Below are 14167 nucleotides of genomic sequence, written 5' to 3'. Positions count from 1 at the left end.
CAATAAAGATAAATTAAAAGCAAACAAATAAGGAAATACAGAAAATTATATGTGATTGTGTTAGGATGCTCAGATTTCCATTTCCCCCAAATGCCTTTTTATATCATTATATTGTTTTAATAATAAATATTCTATGAAACAGTATTTGAAAATAGATGGCACACTGAATCCAGAATCCAGGTGTTAACCTCAGCTCCCTTCAAAGACCCCACTAAAATTTCAGTAAAAAAAAATATTTTTTTTAAAGGCAAGAACCCACAAGAGCAAAGAAAATAATAACAATAATAGTTTGGAAGTTAAAGAACAGAATGACAAGTGATAACTAGCTGAGCAGAAAGCAAAGAAACTAAAAAGAGGAATTGTAACACAGAACCCCCAAAGGCTCAAGTATCTCTGGGAGCAGGAAGGGCGGGCATGGGACTGAAAAACAGGAGTATCAACTAAGAGTCTGCTTAAAAAGAAACAGTCAGATAGGCATATTCACAATTATAATCAGAGATTTCAACACCCCTTTTTCAATAGAACAAGTAAACACAAAAATCAGTAAGGATACAGATTTGAACAATGTTATCAGCCAACTGGACCTAATCGACATTAGTAAAACATTCCACCCAAAACAGCAGAAAACACATTCTTTTCAAGTGCACACAGAATGGCTATAGGATAGACTATATTCTGGGCATGAGACAAGTCTCAATAAATGTGAAAAGGGTCAAGTCATACAAAGTGTGTTTGCTGACCACAACGGAGTTAAATAGGAAATCAAGAAGAGACAGATTTCTGAAAAACACTCAAATGTTTGGAAACTAAATAGCGCACTTCTAAATAACCCAAGGGGCAAGGCAGAAATGAAAAGGGAAAGTATAAAATATTTTAAACTGAATGAAAGTGAAAACACACACGATCAAAATTGGTGGGATGCAGCCCTCACCAATTTGGCTCAGTGGATAGAGCATCAGCCCATGGACTGAAGGGTCCCAGGTTCAATTCCGATCGAGGGCATGTACCTCAGTTGCAGGCTTGATCCCCGGCCCAGTCGGGTGCGTGTGGGAGGCAACCAATTGATATGTCTCTCTCACATCAATGTTTCTCTCTCTCCCTTCCCCTCTGTTCCACTTTGTCTGAAAATCAATGGGAAAAAATCCTCGGGTGAGGATTAACAGAGAATAATAATAATAAAAAACACACTGGCGTGACGCTGCTAAGCAGGACCTGGGTGGAAATGCACAGCACTTAAAATCTGTATCAGAAAAGGAAAAAGGCCTCAAATACACCTTGAGCCTTGAATCTTTTGGGGGTTCTGTGGTACAATTCTGCGTTTTAGTTTCTTTGCTCCTTGGTTAGACCTCAGCTTCTACCTAAGGAAATTATAAAAAGAAGAGCAAATTAAAACAAAAGGAAATAATAAAAATAATGGAGGAGGTAAGTGAAATAGAAAACAGAAAAACAATTTTTAAAAAAATCAATAAAACCAAAAGCTGGTTATTAAGAAAAATCAATAAAATGGATAAATTTCTAGTCATCCTGGTCAGGAAAGAGAGAGGACACAAATGATTACTATCAAGAATGAGAGAGGTAACTTACTATAAACTCTATGGAGATTAAAAAGATAATAATGGAATATGATGAATAACTGTCAATAAATTCAACAACACAGATGAAAGGGACAAAGCCACTCAAAAAGAATATACATATATAACCATATATATATTAAAGTAATAAACCTTCCCACAAAGAAAACCTCAGGCTTCACTGGTTCACAAACACGTAAGGAAGAATGATATCAACTTTATACAAATTCTTCCAGAAAACTGAAGAAAACACTCCCTACTCAAAGGCCAACATTACCTTTATTCCAAAACTAGAAAATAACATTACAAGAAAAGAAAAATATTCAAGAACTTAGAAATGATAAGACATCATAACCAAGAGGGATTTATCCCAGGAATGCCAGGTTGGTTTAACGTATGAAAATTAATCAATGTAATTCACCATATTAACAAAATGAAAAAGAAGAACTCTATGATCATCCCAATAGATCCAGAAAAAGCATTCGACATCCAGTCCTTATAAAAACTATGGTGGTGGTGGGGGGGAGGGGATGGGGGTTAATGGGGGGGATAAGGACACATTTGTAATACCTTAACTAATGAAGAATTAAAACAAACAAACAAACAAACAAACAAAAAACACTCTTGACAAACTAGGAATAGAAGAGAATGTCCTCAACTTGGTAAAGGGCATCTACCAAAAACACAAAAACAAAACTACAGCTAACATCCTACTTAAGTGGTCAAGACTGAATGTCTTCTCCTAAGACCGAGGACAAGACAAGAATGTCTGCTCTCACCACTGTGCTACAAGTTCCAACCAGTGCAATAAGGGTGTCCAGAAGGCAATGTTAGAAGTAAAACTGTTGCAGATGATATGATCTTTGATGCAGAAAATCCAATGAGTACTAGAATTCCTAACTGAGTTCAGCAAGATTGTAAGATCAATATCCAAAAAAATCAACTGTCTTTTTCTACATTAGCAATGAACACTCAGAAACTGAAATTTTAAAAAACAGTATTTATACTACATCAAAAAATATGAAATACTGAAAAGTGATGTGTGAGACCCAAACACTGAAAACTACAAAACTTTGCTGAAAGAAATTAAAGAAAACCTATAGACCATGTCCATGGGTTAAAGACAATATTATTAAGATGTCAATTCTTCCCAAGTGGATCTATAGGGTCAATGTAATCCTAATCAGAACTGTGAAATAACTCTCATTAATATCCACAGGTAGAGAAAACAAGACACAGCTCCAAAAACCACAAAGAGAGGCATTAAAAGGGAAAATGAAGAGAAGTAAGCTGGAGGTCCCCAGGTCCACCTCCAGTTTTATGAATCACCAGACCTCGAGTGACTCTGCACAGAGTTGTGCTCGTAACTAAGATTTATTACAGTGACAGGCACAAAGCAAAATCAGCAAGGGCAAAAGGCACCCGGGGCAGAGTTCAGAGGACACCAGAGGCAGGTCTCCAGGCGGCCACTGCCTGGAGTCACAAAGGGTGTGCGCACTCTCCCTGGCAATGAGTTGTGATGACACATGCAGTAGTGTGCACAGGCACCGTATGTGCGTGTGAATATCAGTAAAATTAAACTAACAAGAAGCCAAACAAAAGAAGAAACTGAGATAGGATTTATTTTGAATAAAAATGAACTCTTAGCTTCAGAAAATGCATCAAAAGTGGTGGTGTGTGTTCTCACCAGGCTCATTGATGGTAAGCCCCTACTTTGATCAGAACAAGGCAAGTCACTGAGCCCCAGATGGGAGGGCAGAGTAGCCTTGGAAGGTGACAGTCCCCTGCTGCCTCCATTCAGGGCAGGCAGGGGAGGAAGGGACTTTTTGTAGGGAGACTAAGGACAGAGAGGGCCTCCTGGTGTGAGGCCCAATCACTGGAATAGAGGCCCCAGGTTGTGGGTTGACAGTCTTTCCTTTTTAGAAGGCCAGTTCTCACATCCAACATCCCCTAACAGCCGCTTGAATCTTTGTGCTGAATTGTTGCTGCCTCCTGCTAGCCCACACTCCGTGGTTGCCCAGTACTCTATCTCCATCCACTTCCCAACACCACCATTTTTTCACTTAGTGACCCCAAAAGCTCCTAAAAGTTGCCCTGTACAATGGGGGATCCTTTAAAAATGCAGATCCCACCACTACTTAGCCTAACTTAAAACTCTTGAGACATCTGAGACTAAAACCCTCAAGGTCCCAGCAGACCTGGCCCATGCCCCACTCTGCCCATCTCTGGGGCTGCTCCAGCCACACAGGCCTGCCAGTCCGTCCTTGGGTTTGCCAAGCTCCTCCCACCTGAGGCCCTGGCAGCTACTGGCTCTTTCCTGGTCCCTCTGTCCCCGTTCCCCAGGTCTCCGACCCCAGACCCCAGGCTGGGTCTCCATCCACACCACCTCACAGAGCCCCTCAGCCCGTTCCTTTCCCCACTGCACATACCCCAGTCTGAAATCACACTGCTATCTGCTTGCTCCTGTGGGGTCTTGCTACCTCACCCAGACTTTATCTTCTTGCTCAGCACGCATCCCCAGGACCCAGAACAATGCTGGGTGCACGAGAGGCTTTCTCTCGAGTATTTGTGGGTTGAATGAATGAATACCTGGGAAAGGACATTAGTATTTGTAAGCAGCCACCATGGGCTAAGCGCCACGCACAGATTAGGTTACTCAGTCCTCACAGCTCTGGGAGCGGTCCACCCACTTCATGGAGATGGGAGCTGTGGCTGGAAGAGAAAGACTGATCTGCCTGAGATCACACAGCTGGCAAATGGTCAGGCTAGAAACCATCAGACCCAATACCTCGGACTGGTTCAGCCTGATGCCAAAGTCCACCTTTCTCTCTGCTGTGCCTGCTGCGGAACAAAGAGCAACAAAGTCATGCGGTGGCTGCCAGCGTGGAAAGATGCTGCTGGTGTGGCAAAGCAACAAATTGTGATTGGGTTGTTTTTTAAACAAGAGAGAGGGGTGAGAGGAAGAAGGAAGGAAGGAAGGGAGGAAGGAAGGAAGGAAGGGAGGGAGGGAGGGAGGGAGGGAGGGAGGGAGGGAGGGAGGGAAGAAGGAAGGGAGGGAGGGGGAAGGAAGGGAGGGAAAACAGTATGAATGGGAGACTGAAGGTTGAGAGCAAAGTGAATTTTTTAAAAAGATTAGAATTGTACATTTTTTTTATGTTTCACAAGCTTCATATTACGGCATTGTTATTTTCCTTCTCTCTTCATCTCACCTGCTTCATTGTCTGCTTACTATGGATACCCAATACAGGCATTCCCCTGGTAGTGCACATAGTTTCTTTTACTCTTGCTCACAGTTACAGACCCCACAATACATTCACTCAGTTATCTTCCTTCTTCCATCAGACACACAAACGTAAACCATCCTGACTCCCCCTGTCCCCAAGTAGGCACACCCGCTTCCTGAGGTCCCAGCTTTACAACAGTGCCTTCATTTATAACCCTGCAACCTATTCTACCTCAGTCCTCTGTACCCTCTACACTGTCAAGGGGAGTCCACTAACTGTCCCTCCATATCATCTTACACACACACACACACACACACACACACACACACACACACCCTATTCCTCTTGTGCTGGCCACCTCTGAACTCCCTCATCATTTCATGCCAAGATCACTATTACAACTATTTCCCCCAATTGATTCTTCACACTGCTATTGAAATATTCTTTAAAACCCCCCTTTGATTACCCACAGATAAAGGTATAATGGTCACCTATCATTACCTAGTTGATAAAAGAGCCTTAAGACTGTCCAGCCCCGGGTAAGGCAACAGTCTGCAAATATTACATCTGGACTCTCCCAACTTGACTTTAAATCAGAGTGCATGGTGCTTTCCCACAGTCCCCTGGGAGCAAGATATCTAAACTGCTGCTCCAACAGTCTCCTTTCCTACAGCAGATGTAATTTCACTTCATAGACAAAGGCATTCAAAACCCATGACTTTGACGAAGTTAGATAGAACATTAAGAAAAGATGGCAGGCCGAAACCGGTTTGGCTCAGCGGATAGAGCGTCGGCCTGCGGACTGAAGGGTCCCAGGTTCGATTCCGGTCAAGGGCATGTACCTGGGTTGCGGGCATATCCCCAGTAGGAGATGTGCGGGAGGCAGCTGATTGATGTTTCTCTCTCATCGATGTTTCTAACTCTCTATCTCTCTCCCTTCCTCTCTGTAAAAAATCAATAAAATATATATTTAAAAAAAAATAAAATAAAATAAAAAAAAAAAAAGAAAAGATGGCAGATGCAATGTCAACTAAAAAACTGTTTCCCACTTAAAGATTTGAGATCTGATGTCCATTTCTTTAGGGCTGAAATAAATGACAAGGAGAGGCTGCATGTCAAACCCGTTTTAAAAATGCAATCATAAATATGACACATTATCTCTTTATTCTGATTTGAAAACTCTTAAAGAGTTTGCTCCTCAACTCTTTCTTTTTTCTATGTTAAAAATACAAACACTTGACATGAAAATCCAGAGTCTCTCGATTTATAAGGGGTTCTCTGTCACCTCAGGGATACATCACAGTGATGTGTTAGAATGGAGGGTCCATTCCTGTTTTATAACTGGGGAAACCAAGGTTGAGAGACTTGTCTGAATCCTTAAGGCTAGAGAGTCGTGGCACTGGAACCAAAAGCTTGTGTTGCCTCCCTCTAGTCTCCCAAGGCTTCTAGGAAATCTGAACACACTTCATCTATTTCATTTGTAAAGCCTTGCTCTGCTTTAAATATATATATTTTATTGATTTTTTCACAGCGAGGAAGGGAGAGGGATAGAGAGCTAGAAACATCGATGAGAGAGAAGCATCGATCAACTGCCTCCTGCACACCCCCCACTGGGGATGTGCCTGCAACCAAGGTACATGCCCTTGACTGGAATTGAACCTGGGACCCTTTAATCCCCAGGCCGACACTCTATCCACTGAGCCAAACCAGCCAGGGCAGCCTTGCTCTGCTTTTAGTGTATGGGCTATCTCCATGATCAAAAAACAAATTTTTACTTACTTCGAAAGTACTAACTTCAAGATCTTCAAATTTTCCTGAAATTGACATTCCTGCACAGTTTACAAGCATGTCCACTGGGCCCAGTTTCTCCTGTGCCTGGAAAAATGCATCAGAGAAGACATTAAGGAAGACAAAAGAAGAGTCACTCAATGCCAATAAGTAAAATCTATAAAACTATTAGACATCTTAGGAAGGTTTACCAATTCCAACCCACCCAGCAAAATGGTAAGAACCAAACAAAAGGCATATGAATTAATTCCAATTAGCTCAGCCTCTTACTTGTTTTATGACATTCTCCACTTGGCTATAGTCTTGGGACACGTCAACTGATATACAAAGCACCACCTGTTAGAAAGAGAAAGTAATGACTAAAGCTATGCAGGTATCTGAAACTATTTTTAAAAGTTTTGGAGGGGGTTTTTTAGCTGTTTTTTTTTTTTTAATTAAAGGCCATTCTTTCCACAAGATAAGGAGTCCAATTTTGGATGTACCAATTGCACTGTTTGAAATCTGTTGGCAATGCAATTAGCAGAGTCTAATTTTCTTGGCAGTTTTTATAGAAAATTGTTTCGAGCAAACTCAAAATCTGTTGACAATGCAATTAGCAGAGTCTAATTTTCTTAGCAGTTTTTGTAGACAACTGTTTTAAACAAATGCAAATGTTGGTCAAAGGGTACAAACTTTCAGCTATAAAATGAGTAAGTTCTGTGGATCTAACGTAGAACGTAAAGGCTGTCATTAATACTGACCTACTTTATACGTGACATTTGCTAAAAAAATAGATCTTAAATGTTCTCACCACACACACAAAATAACTTTGTGAAATCTGGATGTGTTAATTGATCGTGGTAATCATTTCACAATGTAAACGTATGTTAAATCATCATGTTGTACACTTTAAATACATACAATTTTTATTTGTCAATTATACCTCAATGTGAAATAGAAAAAAAAATGCTCCTCTTGAAATGCCACTACTCATCTACAATAACAGAAACAGGTCATTGACCACCTGCAGTCAGGAGGGGAGGCAGGGGCGAGGGCCAACTCTGGGGGGTGCTGGAAATGTTCTGTCTCTGCATCTCGGTGGTGGTTTCACATGTGTGTACACCTTTAAATGGGTGTGGTTTATTGCACATAAATTCTACCTCAAGTTGTTATTAAAAAGACTACATACATTAAAGAATACATAAATCACATCTCAGGTTGTTAATCTCTTAAGTTGCTAAAAAGAATAACAATAAATCTAACAAATAGGTTTAAAGAATGACTTCCCTTGGAGCAATATCAGAGCTGTGACTGCCCTGTTGGGATTGAATACCAGCCGGTGGAATGCAGAGGTAAGTAAACAATATCTACTAGCAGAAGCCACCCCAGCCTGGGCTCCTGCTCGGAGGCCGAGCCACAGGACATTATCGTGGAGACCAAGGGTCAGTCTGGGCCTGCAGGAGCTGAGCAGTGAGCCAAGTCACATCTGGTTCCTTCTGAGATTTGCTTGAGATCCCTGCCTCTGGGATGACTGGCCACTCAACTGATTCTCTCAGCAAGGGGGCCACTGAGCCCAGCCCCAGAGCCCACCAGCCTGTGCTTTACTTTGGAAAACATGTCCATTTAGTCTTTGAAAGGAACAGAGTGAGGGAGAAAAGGGGGAGAAGGCATATATTCCGTGCTTACTTTAATAGAAATTTATGAGACAGAAATGAAGAACACTAACAGGGACAAACAATGAGCTTTTGTTTAATTTTCCTTTTTGGGTAATGTTTCCAAAGCAGAGCTTAGGTCACTGACATAGGAACTTCTATGTTCCCAGGGAGGTAGCAGAGAGAAGTAGGAAGGTGTCCTTGGTTTCTCAGTCTTTCCATGAATTCTCCCGTGTTGACACTGGCCATCATGCTGAGATGAATAATAAGAGACCAATGGCTGTATGGTTTTCAGCCATTGTGTGTGGGTGGGCATGTAAGTACATCAATGATATGCACCCACGTGTAGTGTGGGTACGAGGTGGTAGAAAGAACGTGCATGCACTGGGGAAGGCTGAGTTCCAATCCTGTCCCTCTATCAACTTCCGAGCAGAACCTGGGAAGGCTGCAGTGACCTCACCTGTGTAATAAAGGTGTCAGACACGCGATGACCAAGATCCCTCCCAGCTCTAAGAAACCATGTGTGAGAAATGAAGCTGTGACATGGGAAGTCAAAGAGATGAATAAAAAGAGACCAATGGCTGTAGGGTTTTCAGGCAGAAAGTTTTACTTAATGCAAGGAACCCCATCCAAATGATATAAATTCCTAAGGAAAGGAAACACCCCTTCGAAAATGCGCCCTGGCATATTCCAGACTCAAGGGATTGCCCTGGACTTTATCCCTGTACCATCACACAGAAAACAACTGTTTAAAAAGGGAGTAGGAATCATGGAATTAATTTTTAAACATGCTTTTTTATGCAGGATATATACTAGTAAATAAAACCTATGCCACAGACAAGTGACATTTTTTTAAATGTTAATAAAAGTTATACATACTAATAAATACATATATATGTGTGTGTGTATATATATACTCCATTTTATCTATCAAACAATTCGATAACCCAAAAATATTTTTAAATGCCCCCTTCCCCTTAAGTGTTGGTATCAAGTTGATTTAAATAAATAATTGAAATAAAATCATTTTCCAGCAAAGAAGCATTTTGTTATTTTGATGGTTTGCGTGTGTATATATGTGTTAGAGTCTATATATTTTTGTCATAATCAGGAATTCCAGACAATTCAAGCAGTTTCACCTTTTTCACAACAGTCTAGTATGTATTTTAATTAGAAAACTCTCACATCTTCCAGTAAACTATTCAGAACTGAAGAATCCCTTTTTTCCCTTTATGCACCTGTGTTGATTCGTACAGGAAAGGCATCAGGCAGACAGTGGTTTTACCTGTTTGTCATTAATACAGTGCTTCTCAATTTCTTTCTTTGCCTGCAGCAGCCTCTCCTGAAAGCAAGAAAGAACTATTAGTTCTGGCGACTGTCTACTCATCTGCTTGTTTGTTTAAAAGGAGAGAAAAAGTAATTATTTGTGTAAGTACTCATTAAATTCTAGAAAACACAAAGACAACACCTATTTTGCGCAGGGATGGGCCACCATTGACGAAAAAAAGAAGCTGCAGCATACGCTAAGCTATGGCTAAGCAATAGCACGTTTTTAAATTCATTGTATAGAACGATAATAGAAAAATAAATGAACTTCAAAAATCCCAATAGACAGTATTAATTGTTGATGGGCACCCTATCAGTTCTCATCAATGTTTTGATCTGACATTTGATATAAACAAGAATAACCATGTGGATATGCAATTAGGGTACATGTGATTCCATGTTGAGAGATCACCCAACATTTCCCTCCTCTGCTATAAAAGCAAATATAGAAAAATCCCTTTTTAGATGGACCTGGTAAATCCATGCCTGGCTACTCTCACAATTACTCTTTAGACCAGCAAAGCTGTCCATGGAACAGTAATTCTTCCAATAACTCATTTTGCTTGTTTCACTCATTTTCAAGAAGACAAATACTGGTCTACAGTGTCTTCCTTTGCTCTAAAAGATGTAATTTAACCCTTTGAGTGCCAACCAATATCCTAGGAACTAGGATTGCTAAAATTGTCAAGGCATTTTTGCTGATTTTACAGCAGTTTAGGAAAAAAATTATGAATCGCAAGTAAATGAAGTTACATACTCAAAAACTTAAGGAAACCTTTACTACATTGACATATTTAGCAATATCATCATCACTAATAAAAGCAGACTTAGAACTGGATGCCATTTCAAAGCTTTGACAGCGCTCCTGGCACTTATGGCGAAAGACAGGAGGAGAGCGATAGCACTCCCCGGCACTCTAGGGGTTAAATACGTCCTGACAGCAGAAAAGCACAAAAGGGAAGGCAATCCTTTGGAAAGACACACCTGTTTTATAAACATGAATGTGTCTATAATAAAATAATACTGTTCTGTGAATCAATATATGCACAACTCAACTTTGCGAAAATCAGAATAAAATATTTCATCAGAAAATAAAGGACTTCTGGAGGCCAGAAAGCCCGTCTGCTCCTCATTCACCTCCAGGCACACAAGGACCACACAATGAGCTTCTGAGAACCCAAAATGCAATGTGGGCCTCCCTGCCCCCCTTTCCATCTGCCTCGAGTCAAATACAGGCAATGTTTAAACCTCACAAAATGCCTTTTTATTAAAGTCGTGTTTCCATTCCTGTAAGGTACATCAATGCCAAAGCAAATTCACTGTTAGAGAAGTCAGCAGTATACCTTTTATGTATATCCTGCCTTTCTTGATTTTAAAAAGAAACAGTGGATGTCCAAGCCTAATTCTGTATCACTGTTTAAATGTTTCCCCCAGAGGCCCCTATGGCCGGCCACTCCTACTGAGGCCTGCTCACCTGTGCACCCCCTATCTGAGCATCACAGTACTCCTGCTCTCCCTTTGCATAGCGGCATCCCAGTGCCCAGGCACCGATGCCACGCTGACATTCCCATCCCCTCTATCATCCCCTTCCCGTCTTCACTCAACAACAATGTCTGAGCACCCGCTGTGAGCCAACTATGCCGGGCACAGAACAATGGCAGTGGACAGTACAACCCTGGTCACTTCCCCCACCCCACGGAGAAAGGGGGACTCCCCCACTGTTTGTGTGAACACAGTGGCACTGCTTCACAGGGCATGGAAGCAACTTTGGCAGGAACAACAGACCTTGTATCAACTGAACACAGAAAAACAGGTGTTTTGCTCAATTGCTGGGGAGGAGTGAGATTCCTCAGTGCGGTCTGGTTTCACTAGAGATGCATATCATGTCATAAGCAAATGAGAAACATCTACATATCCTATCAGTGCCACCAATGCTCCTGCCAGCACCCGCAGTGGGCAGAGGGCCCTCCAAGCTTCCTGTGGCCAGGTGTACTGCCTAACTTCCTCTTGGCCTCTCCCACCCCAAAATCAGCAGCGTCCATGGTGTTGCCTGATCGTTGATGGCACTAAATATATACTTGTGGAGCTGGTCTGGCTTTGACCAAGAAACTGCCCTGAATATGAGAAATAACCGTGGTTCAGGAAGCGTACCTCAAACTGGAGATTTCCAGCGCAAGTGTCGACACCAGGCCGTTTGGTACAACCTCTTTGATTAATTTAAAGTTGAATGAGTTACTAATAATGTACCTAGAAGACTTACCTCATTTCGTGCAACCAGAGTTATGAATGCACCTTGTTTGTAGCACTCGATAGCAATGCACTTTCCAATGCCACTGGAGCCTCCTGTGACCTAAAAGTAAAAAAAGTCTTCTTAGCACCTGGCATTTCCCTTCTGTTGAAAGTTCACTTAAAATAATTATGATGGGATCTAAAAACCAACAGAAGAACTAAATTTTTAGCTACTGTTGCTTCTTCATCCCAGACTTTATGAGTGCAAACATGGAAGATTATACCATCAGCAGGGCCTGCTATCATTGTCCCCAGCACTGAACTATATATACACTGCACACCTATGCCCTTTCCTGAGTTCACTGGAGGGAAAGTGTCCTATAAATCTAGCTAATAAATAATACATTAGCCCTAAGTGCCCATCAATAGATGAGTGGATAAAGATGTGGTACATGTATACAATGGAATATTACTCAGCCATAAAAAAGAATGACATCTCCCCATTTGTGACAGCATGGATGGTCGCTAAGTGAAATAAGTTAGACAGAGAAAGACAAATACCATGTGAAAGAGCATTATATAAAAATAAAATAATATAAATGAACAAAACAGAAGCACACTGGAAGATGTAGAGAACAAACTCATGGTTGTCAGCTGGGAGGAGGGTTGAGGGACTGGGTGAAAAAAGTTTAGGAATTGCGAAGTACAGACTGGTAGTTACAAAACAGTCACAGGAATGTAAAGTACAGAATAGGGAATAGAGTCATTAATGTTGCAATAACTATGTATGGTGCTAGTGGGTACTAGAATCATCGGGGCATCACTTGGTAAATTATATAAGTATCTAACCACTATGCTATCACTTGGTAAATTATATAAATATCTAACCACTATGCTATATAGCTGAAACTAATCTATATATATAAAAGGCTAAGTGACCAACGGTATGTCCCTCCGACCGTACGTCCCTCTGACCGAATGTCTCTCAGACCAACCAGCCGGTATATATGACGTGCAGTAGCAATTTAAAAATAAACATTGACTCGCGCATGTGCAATACATATAAAGCTCTCACTGGCACCAATCTAGACAGAGTAGGAATATTCCTACCTGAACCCATTTTCAGACATGGTCAGTTATATGTGCTTTCTCTCAAGTTTGAAGAGCATGTGACGTTAAAGTTGTAAATACTTCATCCCAAGGGAAATTAGGCATGCACTCTGAAAGTGTTTTTACTCTTAATGTGGTATACAGGGAGATATTAGAATATGTTTAATCCTGCCTACCCTGCAGGGGCCAGCTCCAATTTCACTTCCTCCAATCAGGTCTTCCTGTCAATCAGTCCCATCCTTTACCCGTCACTTCTATCTTGTGCACAGTTACTTACGTACATGTCTTAGTCCCCCTGCCAGACTGTAAGTCCCTTGAGGACCAGTACCCACTCCAATTTACCTCCCTCATTCCTAGCACAGTGCAAAGCATAAGCAGTTTCAAAATAAACACTTGCCTACATTCATTTGCAGAATGGTGTATTGTGCTATTCCTATGAAAGATACAATGACAAGAACACTTTTAAGTAAGATTTCCTATTTGTTATTCAATGAATGAACGGAAGTTATGGAGAAAATGTATATGCTGTAAAGTTCCATGTTGATATTAGCTGTTGTTATTATTGCTGTCTTTTTCTAGACTGTAGTAAGTAAGCTAGCTGTGTGAAATTACCGCACAGCAAAGAACTGTTCAACCTGATCACTTCTAAGATTTTTCCATAAGCACAAGAGTAAGACTTCAACTTTTGGGTCATGCTTCATGGGAAACTAAACCCCCAAGCAAGACAGCTAATTCTTAGACGATACCTAAGAATAAGCCATTTCTAGGCTATAATATTCTGAAAGTTATAAGCAAATATGAGAGATCGTCAAGATGGCTGAGAAAATGGTAACTGTACTGAGTGGCCTGACAATTGGTAAGCAGAGCCCAGATGTGGGACACTAAAGATAAGTTTAATCTCCTTCCTTTATCATTCCCTCTTACTATTCATTGGAAATTCTATTTAAATGTTACTAACTTTAGTCACACCCCACCCCTCTTATTGAAGGCAAGAGGGGGGAGGGTGTTACAAGGAAAGTTGCTCCCAGCCATCTCCAAAAAAAGGAAAACTTGATTTTCCAGTACACAAGTCAATTAAACAGCTTTTTAAAAACCAGCTGATGTACAAGAGCACATACCCTGTAAGATGTCTGCAATTAGGGAGATAACACTAGTATGTAAGAATTGTTCTAAAAAAGAAACAATAAATAATTATGACCTAGTCTGTTCATGCTTCCACATAAACAACCATGCTAAACGCCAGCTCCCTCTCCTAACACCACCTGGTCTAGTCCTAACAAATCTCAAG

The 14167-nt window shown here is 41.0% G+C and overlaps 1 protein-coding gene across 4 annotated transcripts in view; it reads right to left on the bottom strand.

The window, feature by feature from the left end:
* The window catches only part of KDSR (3-ketodihydrosphingosine reductase), a 31422-nt gene that overhangs the window by 15574 nt on the left and 1681 nt on the right, over positions 1–14167 (bottom strand). For all 4 annotated transcript variants that reach the window (XM_036321510.1, XM_036321509.1, XM_036321507.1 and 1 more), the window contains exons 2-5: positions 11801–11890; positions 9500–9556; positions 6854–6919; positions 6575–6670 (exon numbers count right to left, since the gene is read on the bottom strand). In XM_036321510.1, coding sequence (XP_036177403.1) covers positions 6575–6670; positions 6854–6919; positions 9500–9556; positions 11801–11890 — 309 coding nt within the window. The remainder of the gene's footprint in view (positions 1–6574; positions 6671–6853; positions 6920–9499; positions 9557–11800; positions 11891–14167) is intronic.

This window comes from Myotis myotis, unplaced genomic scaffold, assembly GCF_014108235.1.
Source record: "Myotis myotis isolate mMyoMyo1 unplaced genomic scaffold, mMyoMyo1.p scaffold_m19_p_9, whole genome shotgun sequence".
NCBI classification, from domain to species: Eukaryota; Metazoa; Chordata; class Mammalia; order Chiroptera; family Vespertilionidae; genus Myotis; species Myotis myotis.
The sequence above is the reverse complement of the archived record's forward strand: the minus strand, read 5'-3'. Positions and strand labels throughout refer to the sequence as shown.